This window comes from Jatropha curcas, chromosome 8 (genome assembly GCF_041381405.1).
Source record: "Jatropha curcas cultivar XTBG-Jc1 chromosome 8, XTBG_Jcur_1.0, whole genome shotgun sequence".
NCBI classification, from domain to species: Eukaryota; Viridiplantae; Streptophyta; class Magnoliopsida; order Malpighiales; family Euphorbiaceae; genus Jatropha; species Jatropha curcas.
The window spans coordinates 21,030,813-21,040,871 of NC_143158.1; the positions used below are offsets into that span (position 1 = coordinate 21,030,813).

The 10,059-nt window shown below is 35.6% G+C and overlaps 2 protein-coding genes across 2 annotated transcripts; both read left to right on the forward strand.

Annotated features, from left to right (window-relative positions):
• Positions 1-2,991: 2,991 nt before the first annotated feature.
• On the forward strand, positions 2,992-3,617 carry LOC149494320 (uncharacterized). Its single transcript, XM_089725463.1, has 3 exons — positions 2,992-3,045; positions 3,207-3,352; positions 3,434-3,617. The coding sequence occupies exons 1-3, from the start codon at positions 2,992-2,994 to the stop codon at positions 3,615-3,617; spliced, it is 384 nt and encodes a 127-aa protein (XP_089581589.1).
• Positions 3,618-6,404: 2,787 nt separating this feature from the next.
• On the forward strand, positions 6,405-6,710 carry LOC149494321 (uncharacterized). Its single transcript, XM_089725464.1, has one exon. It carries the CDS (start codon positions 6,405-6,407, stop codon positions 6,708-6,710), a length of 306 nt encoding a protein of 101 aa, XP_089581590.1.
• The last annotated feature ends 3,349 nt before the right edge of the window (positions 6,711-10,059 follow it).

The following is a 10,059-nucleotide window of genomic DNA, read 5'->3' on the forward strand; positions in this document are numbered from 1 at the left end:
AGAAATAATAGTTAGATGATAGCTAAATTGCTACAAACCATGAATATTTTCAAGGAGAAGTTCACTGGAAATAAGATTGATGTTGTGAACTCACTTGTTAATCAATCTTCTACTAACAAGTCTTCCGCTGAGGAGAATGAATCTACATCCAAAAGTGCCAAAGAACTTAGGAGGGGGGGTCAACCGCCTCAGGGGGCACTGACAGTGGTCATGCTCTTGCTGAAGAGAGGTATCAACCACCACACAAAAGAGAGGAGTCGGTGCGCCACCATTAAAAGCACCACGCCAGACAGGCCACCCCACTAGCAGGCCTACAGTAACTCCTAACATTTTTATTTTTTTGGACTACTAGTCCTATGAATCACCCAGGTACCTATCATGCTGAGGCTTCTTATGCTCCTTAGTTGTTGACAGGTGTAGGAGGAAGTCAATGAGCAAGAGGAGTTGGCTTTACCATAGGTCCCTAGAATACATACACCGGTGTCACTACAGTTCCTCAAGCGACAATAATCCTATTTCTCAAATTTCCCAAGTCACCATGGATGTTCTGAGGGACACTGTGTAGGAGCTATATGGGTCTAACCTCAGGCAGGTTAGTTACCTAGAATTCATGAAGCCTTATTCATAAACCATTGATAGAGAGAACCATTATCTTAGGGGGTATATAACTCCAGACTTCACATTGTTCCCTAAAGAAGATGGACAGTCGACCTCGGAACATATAGCTAGATTCACCATCTAATCTAGCAAAATCGCTAATTTGGAGAATTTTGCTAACTATGGGTTGCGATTGTTTCCTAACTCTTTGACAGGTATAACTTTCACCTGATATTCAACACTTTAAGGAACTCAATAAATTCATGGCATGAAATGGAGCGTCTCTTCCATACCCAGTTCCTTAGAGCCGAGCCAAAGGTTTGTATGGCTGAATTGTCTAGATTAACATAAGGAAGTTGAATGATGACTGATTTATTTATAGCAATGTTTAAGAAGTTCAGGAACAGGTGTAAGGTAATCTTACTTGAACACGAATTTGTCAAGATGGCTCAGAGAGGCTTGAACTTCAAGCTGAGAAAGAAATTCCAAGGGGTGGAGTTTAGATATTTCTATGAGCTAGCAGCTAAGGTAGCAAAATATTAGAAACTATTATTAGGAGCTTCACTAGGAAATAGCTATGGCAGATTTGGTGAACTCAAGTTCCTATGTGTGTCCAAACTTGGAAGCTCCAATAAAGATAACAACTCAGAAGAACCCCAGTTCAAAGACTAAATTCACTCTTGATGTGTCTAAGACTAAGGAGATCTTCAATTTATTCCTAAAGGAAAAGTTTGTATCTCTCCCATATGGTCATAAGCTATCGACAAAAGAGGAGATGAAAGGAAAACAATACTGTAAGTACCATGACTCATGGAACCATAATACTAATAGCTGCTGGAGTTTCATGAATACTCTACATGACCGCATTAACTGAGGAGTCTTTAGGTTCCATGACAAAGAGCGTATGTTGATTGATGAGGATCCTTTCCCACTTGTGGCATCTGTCAATGTTATGGAAGTAGATCTGAGTATCATTGATCAGTTGAGGAAGCTGTAGGTTCATTAGAAGTTCTCAAAGATATGTAACATATCGCAACAACATTTGTAGCGAAAGTTTCCAAGGGTAGCTGGTCAATGTATTGATTACTTTCTTGTGAAGACAAAAGTAGTTAGATTTGGAGCCATAATTTCAAAGGAACCAATCAAGATTTATTGTTCCTCCATCTGTTGAACCAAGCAAGAAATGGATCCTGGTGCGACATCTGAAGTTCCCTCAGCTTCTGACTCGAACTTAGAAGAGGAGGTTGTAGAGGAAAAGAGTTTTTGAGAAGTGGTAAAAGGCAACTTTAGCTAGTTCCAACTGCAAAAATGAGAAAAATAAGTTCAGGCGTACAGCCACAGATGACGACGTAGAATCCTATGGAATTTCTACAAAGAAAGAGATTTTAGAAGGTAGATTTCTATTTAATTGTGTATCTTTATCTTTTGGTTGTGCAATTATAGGAATAGTCTTGCCACTGGAGTTTTGGAAGTTCCCAAAGGAGACATGTATACCTCAGGAGGAACGGCTATTGAGGAACTAGAGATATGCAGTGGAGTGACTATTCAATGTTCCAATCCTGGAGAACCAAAATGAGTAGGTGCTTGAGAAGCCTACAGAAAGAATGACTTAATATATCAAGCCATTATATATAACTGCACACATTGATGGGAAGCATAATTTCAAAGGTTCTTATAAACAATGGACCAACGTTGAATATAATGCCATTCAAAACACTCTTAGTTATTGAGAGGAGAAAGCAAGATCTTACAGCTATCAACATTTTAGTGTCGGCTTTTATTGATGGTGCGTAAAAAACCATGGGAAGTAGACATTATTATTGATAGTAAAACATCTTTGTCACTGTTCTTTATTATTAGGTCCATTGCTGGTTATAATGTTTTACTAAGAAGGGTCTGAATTCATGCCAACTGGTGTGTGTCGTCTTCTTTGCATCAGTTTTTGTTATTTTGGAAAGGTGATGATATGGAAGTTGTGTAGGCAGATCTTAAACCTTTTTAAACTAACTCCAATGCCTAGAAGCACAATTGTATGATATGGATTTCAGTCCCATCCAATATATCAGAAGGGGTGGACTCGAGGGGAAGCTGTGGAAGTTGAAGCAGTGGGAGTTGAAGAAGATTTTTCTTCTAAGGAAGGTGGCACCTTGAATTAGCTTGAGTATATAGTTACTGAAGTTTTAGAGGATATTAGTTCATCTCCTGATAGCTCGTTAGATGTTTCTGAAGTCAGTTCAATACCATTATTAGCCATCATGCCTTATAAGGGGACGAGGTGGGAGCCTGAGGTAACAGAGCTCCATGATTAAAAAATCATATTCTAATGGGGAGATGGCAGCAGCTACAGCTGCTATCTTCAAAGCTTATTTGCAGTAACTATTTGATAGGTTAACTATGGAAGAGCCACAAGAAGTTGATGGGGCTAAGGTGATCTTTGAGGAAGAATCGGTAGATGATTTCAGGGAAGAAATCTAGTTGCATGAGCTTAGCCTTGCACCATCAAAGTTGGATAACATTCTTATAGGAGTCCAAGATCCCTTAGAAGAAATTAACCTTAGCACACTTAAGGATCCAAGATTAACATATGTTAGCAGCCTGTTGAAACCTAGGGTAAAGCAGAAGGCATAAATCTGCTTCACGAGTATAAAGATTGCTTCGCATGGGACTACTATGAGATGCGTGGCTTAAAGAGGAGTTTGGTGGAGCATAGATTACCTATCAAGCCTGACTTTAAGCCACATCGTCAGCCACCAAGGTGAATGTCAGAAGAAGTAATCTTGAAGGTTAACAAAGAGATAAAAAAGCTCCTCAAGGCGGGATTCATCTGTCCTACCAGATACAGTCAGTGGTTGTCAAACATTATACCTATGGTAAAGAAGAATGTAAAATTACGGGTCTGTACTGACTTTAGACATCTGAATCTGGCAATGCCTAAGCATGTTTATGCGATGCCTATTGTGGATATGTTGATAGATATAGTTGCTAATAATGAGCTTTTGTCTTTTCTTGATGGCTTTTAGGTTATAATTAGATCCTCATTGTCCCAAAAGATGTTTCGAAGATCGCCTTCAGATGCCCAAGTTCTATTACAATTTTTGAATGGATTGTCATGCCCTTGATTTAAAGTATACAGGTGCCACGTACTAAAGGGCCATGAATGATATATTTCATGACATGCTGGGGCACTTCACAGAGGTGTACATCAATGACATCATGATCAAGTCAAAAAGGGAAGGAGAAGAGATCACATAAAGCATCTGAGGAAAGGGTTCAGAGGATGCGAGCACATCAAGTGAAAATCAACCTATTAAAATGTGCCTTTGGAGTTCAAGCAGGGAGTTTTCTAGGTTTCCTGGTCCCTTAGAGAGGGATTGAGGTTGATCAAAACAAAGCGAAAGCAATTCAGGAAGCAAGACTGACTCAAAATAAAAGAGAATTATAGAGGTTCTTAGGACAGGTCAATTACCTTAGATTCATCTCTAACTTTGTGGGGAAAGTCAAAGAATTTATTGATTTGCTCAAGCTTCACCAGGAGAAAGAATTCAGATGGAAGGAGAGGCACCAGCTGGCTTTTGATAGTTGAAAGAGCATCTTATGAAACCACCAGTATTAGCCCCTCCTACCAAAGCTATACCTTTCAAACTTTATATTTCTACCACTTTTGATGCTTGGCTTTGTACTTCAGTTGTACTAAGCTAAGGCATTACCTTATTAACTCCCGAGTATATGTAGTGTCCTAGACAGATCTAATGAAGTACACGCTCTCTAAACTTAGGAGTAAGCATTCAGCTAATTCGGTTGATTTGTGTCACGCCCAACTCTAACCACCAGTTGAATTGTTTGCTTTGGATCAAACCAGTTCCATCCCATACTGAATTGGCGAGACCTGCACGGTTTTTCCCACGGGTGAAATGGAAAATTTTCCAGGAGGTCACCTATCTTAGGATTTTCATTAAGCGAGCCTAATTAACTCTGGAGTTCTTCCAACTCTTCAAGCCATTCCACTAAAAGGCACATCTGATGATTAGTTTCCCCCTTTTTGATATATGATTCGATTCATTCCTGTGTCCCGCATTCCTCTACCCATAGCTAGCCTGCCATCTTAGAAGCTAGCCAGAAGCTTTGCTCTAGCCGCCCTCTTAGGATCGCTTTGCCGGGTCGAGATGTCACAATTTGAGTAAAATTTTTAACAAAAATTTTTTTTAACATAACCGAATCTAACAGAAACATTTTAACTGAATTAATTTTGATCATTAACCATACCGAAGTTAAAGAAAATGAAAACTTAATTAACTGACCGAATTTATGATTTAACGACTTTAACCAAAACAAAAATTAACGGAAGTTGTTAATCACTACTTAATCAAAATAAAAATTGAAATGTTTTTAATTTTTAATTTTATTATCTACTTAATAAAAAATGACGTAATTTTGAGAGTTGATTAATTTGATTAATTCAGTTTAATTAACTTTTAACCGATCACCGAAATTTTAATTTTCGTTAATCAAAATTTTAACCGAACATTTATTCGCCAAATCGAATTGGCCGAATTAACTGAATTGGCTGAACCAAATGCTCACCTTTATCTAATGGAAAATGGTGCATTGCCCTGTCAGAATTCAACCTTATTTATTATCCATAGAAGCCGATGAAAGAATAGACTATAGTTGATTTCCTTGCTGATCATCCGTGTGTTGAGCTAGAGGGAATGGAACCATAAGATCTACCGGTGTACAATGTAGAGAAAGCTCCATGGGTCCTCAGATTTGATGGATCTAGCATGAAAAGTTTTGCAGGGGCTAGTATTGTAATTACATCTCCAACTGGTGTGAAGACTGGTATGTCCTTTAATATGGATCTCCAATGCACCAATAACCAAATGGAGTATGAAGCTTTGATCATTGGCTTGGAGATTCTTGGGGAGCTTGGAGCCGAGGAAATATGTGTCATTATTGATTCTCAGTTGGTTATCAAAGAATTGCTTGGGGAATACAAGTGTTGCAATCCAACTTCAATAACTTACTTTGCAATTGTTATCCAATTGTTAGATGATTTCAAGGAAGTACCATTCACACATGTCCCAAGGGAAGAAAATTAGGAAGCAGATGAACTCGACCAAATTGCTTCTAGTTTGAGGATTTTAGAAGAACTAATAGAAAAAACAATGTGCACCAGAAAGAGAAGAAATCCTTCAATTGAGGAAAGAGGTATACCAGTTGAATCATTTAATACTGGCCTTGAGTCTAATATTGCATATGATTAGGGTAGACCTCTAAGGAAATATTTAGAGTGCCCATCTAGGAAGACTCCTTATCATATTAAAATTTAAGGTTTACACTTTGTGCTAATAGAGGATATCTTATACTGGAAAAGCATTTATGGATTATTGTTGAGGTGCCTTGGATTCTCAAAGGCAGTGGAGGTTATAAAGCAAGTCACGAAGGCGTGTGTTAGGTTCAAAATGAGATAGATCCTCAGGAGACACGACTATTTTTGGCCGACCATCCTGAAGGATTGCTTCACCTATGCCAAAGGGTGTCAATATTAAAGGATCCCAGCAGAAGAATAATAACTTATCTTGAAGCCGTGGCCCTTTTAGGGTTGGACCGTGGACATCATCGGGAAAATTCATCCAGCATCCTCCAAAGGCCATTCCTTTATCTTGGTAGCCACAGATTATTTCACCAAGTGGGTGGAGGCAGTGCCCTTGAAGAAGGTTGAACAATAAGATGTCGTGGAATATATCAAAAAGCATATCATCCACAGGCTTGGCATTCCCCACAGTATTAAAATAGATCAGGGGACCATGTTCACAAGACAAGAGGTGAAGGACTTCGTAAAGGATTATGGTATTAGACTCCTTACCTCAAGTTCCTATTATACCAAGCGAATGGTCAAGCAGAAAGCGTCAAATAAAGTGTTCATCCATATTCCACAGAAGATGATTGAGGATAGCCCTAAGGAGTGGCACCATTTATTGTTAGAGACTTTATGGGCATATCATACTTCAAAAATGAATGCGACTCAAACAAGTCCTTTTGCATTAACCTTTGGCCATGATGTAGTTTTGCCACTAGAGGTTGTGGTTCCTTCACTTAGAGTGGCAAAATAAAATGGCTTAGCTTTAGATGATTATACACAGGCTATAGCAATGGAACTAGAGGAACTTGATGAAGCACGCTTTCAGGTTTTCAGTAGAATGACTGTATAAAAGAAAAGAGTTGTCAGGGCCTACAACAAAAGAATTTGAAAGAAATCATTCCAAAAAGGAGATTTGGTGTGGAAAGTAATCTTGTCGATGGGTTCTAAATGTAGGGAATATAGCAAATAGTCTCCTAATTGGGAGGGTCCTTTTCGAGTTTATAAGATCCTCAAAGGAAATACCTACTGGCTGTCGAGTTTGTCATGAGAGCCATATAAGAGAAACATCAATTGCCATTACCTTAAGAGATACCATCCCTAGGGCTATAAATGAATCAAACTTTTTGCGAACTATTCGAGGCTCAACTCGATAAGAGTTCAGTTTGATTCGAGTTCGATTTCTAAATGAACCAAACTTGAACAAAATTTTAGGCTCATTAAAATAAACAAACCAAATTTGAGCATAAGGGAGTTTGGCTTGATATGCCTCGCAGACTGTATCATTTATGAAGCTCGTGAATGGGCTTATGAATAAGCTCGCAATCATGCTCGTTGAGCATGCTCGCAAATAGGCTTGTTGAGCATGCTTGCGAACAGGTTCGTGAACATACTCGTTTTATAAGCTCATGAACAATATCATGAATTGGCTTGTATATTTAGCTTACAAGCTAGTTTGTTTAATATACTTGTGAACAAACTCATTTATTAAGCTCGTGAGCTAGTTCATTTAATTGACTTGTAAACAAACTGATTTATAAATTTAACTATAAATGTAATATAATTTTTGATATAAGCCTGAAATTCGAATAATCTAACATTTTAATAGTTCATTTAGATAATCTAATTATATTAATATATTGTTAATTTTACCTAATTATAAAACTAATTATTAGATTATATTTTCTTATAGTTATTTATGTAATCTTATACTTTAATATTTGATACTACTGATTATATAAAAATTTATGTAAAGCATGAATTTAAATAACTCCTCATTCGGTGATTCAATTATAATCTAATACTATGATTAAACTTAAGTAATCATAAATAATGTTATTATGTTACAATGACAAAACTCTATTCATAGTGTTAGGGGAATAAGTATATAATCCTATCCATAAAGAAAATTTTTATAACTACCAATATCATAATTATTTATTAGTTTGAATTTAATTTGACATGGGTTTTTTTCCTGAAACTAATTTGAATTTAATTTGAAGCAGTTAATTCTATAACTTTTTATATAATGACTAGAAAAATAAGTACAAAAAATATATATGAAATTAATTCTTTATATACATATATTAGAAATGATTTAGCTATTCCATGTGTATTAGCTACACATATTATATCTATTACTTATATATCAACATAGATAATAACTAGTATTACCATCATATCTATTATTTCTACCCATATAACTAGCATTATTATTGTAATCATCTATCTATAAGACTAACATTGTCATAGAAATATAATTAAATATTTTTAACAATAATAATAATAATAATAATAATAATAATAATAATAATTATTATTATTATATGTATTATCATATTATTAGTAGCATTATAATTATAATTATAATTATTTGAATTACAATCATCATTATAATAAAAACTATAATTATATGTAAATAAAAATAATTATATTAAAACTTAACTATTTTATATGTAACACCCACCGCCCGATCCTGAAAGACCCAACGGTTGATGCCACATTCGGTGCCGGAGGTACCGTCCTAACCTACATATAAATCAAACAATCATATTATGAATTAGAAGTGACTTAGTATTCACAAGTTTAGCAAGTAATAGTATTTTGTTTTGAAAATGATTTGGGAGAATCCTACAGAAAAACTGCAAGAGTTTCCCCTAAAAATAGAAGTTGCCAAACATATGAATACAAAGCACTCCCAAATTCAAACTCCAAACCCCGTCAAACTCCAATAACAACACAATAGCACTTCTATAATTTCATAACTCCATAGTTCCTCAATAACATTATAATATTCATAACTTAAAATACATTCATTTAAATATATCAACGTCTAATATTCTAACCATTAAATAAGTTCCAAATTTATCTCCCAATATATATACACCAAAATAATTTACAATAACATGTTTAAGTTATAAATTAAATAATACAGTCTCCAAAAATATAATCGTTATACATGCCAAAATTTTTAGTTACATAAAATACTAATCAACTACCAAAAGATCTCTTCAGCTCTGATGCTACTCTTTAGGTCTTTAAGCAGCAAGCACAATCTCCAACCTGCGCGTGATAAAATCAACGCGCTGAGTATAAAACTCAGTGGTGCTCATAAAACACAGCAAACCAATGTTGTGATGACAACATACTTAAAAACAATCATTTATATACATAAAATCATTAAATTTGAACATGCAGTACATATGCACACCAACACATCATGCTTTAGAAATTCATTTGATATCATAAATAAGTTGTGGTAAATTAAGAGTTATTAACATAATGTGATCTCATTTATTTCACTTCCTTAAAAATATTGTATAAGGGCTTATATACACTTAGGAGAAAAAGAAGCAGATAAGTTTTCATAGCTTATTCATAATGGCCTTAGGTCGCCAACCTTTTCATAACATATAGAGCGCGTCCGCCCTAACATAAGACACCCACGTGCCTAGCATATGATCATAGCTTCTTATCATAATGGCATCAAATGCCGAGCATGCTCATCATACATAATAAAATCAAATCATGCATCAAATCCACACCAAGTATATTAGAGCCCAAAAACATTTCTCATAAAATTTATTTTCTTTAGTCTTCTCATAATAAAAACTTAATTTAAACTTAAGTAATTCATAAAAATTCTCATACTTAAACAAAATGACTTAACATAGAAAAATTTCCAGCATAAAAATAACATGGACCTTTACTGTGTTTTTAAAACATAACCGGAGCTATGGGTCTCCAAATTAAATGAAATTAGAGTCATTAGAAAGATAAGACAAAATTATACAAATGTTATGAAGGGATCACAGCCCAGATCAATATGGAAGATAACAAAACAAAGCTAGGAACACAGATTGACAGACCAGACCTGATTCAGCAGAACCAAGTCCATTGTTTCTTGAATTCCTACTAAACCCCACACTCAAATTAAACCAATCTAGAACGAGAGAATTCTCAAGACACAGGGCAACAACTTTTATGAAGAACTCAGAACCAAATCTTGTCATTATAGTGGTCAAAATGGGCACTCAATTCAGTGATGCATGTGGCCCGACACAAACAGAGTCAGTTTGGGTGTTTTAGCCATAAGTTGAGTT

Bases quoted from the DNA above. Each gene is read 5' to 3' on its own strand.
- LOC149494321 (XM_089725464.1), top strand. From the start codon at position 6,405: ATGTTCACAAGACAAGAGGTGAAGGACTTCGTAAAGGATTATGGTATT.
- LOC149494320 (XM_089725463.1), top strand. From the start codon at position 2,992: ATGGAAGAGCCACAAGAAGTTGATGGGGCTAAGGTGATCTTTGAGGAA. The intron at 3,046-3,206 runs GTAGATGATTTC...GTTGAAACCTAG, and splicing joins TGATCTTTGAGGAAGAATCG to GGTAAAGCAGAAGGCATAAA. The intron at 3,353-3,433 runs GTGAATGTCAGA...CTGTCCTACCAG, and splicing joins CCACATCGTCAGCCACCAAG to ATACAGTCAGTGGTTGTCAA.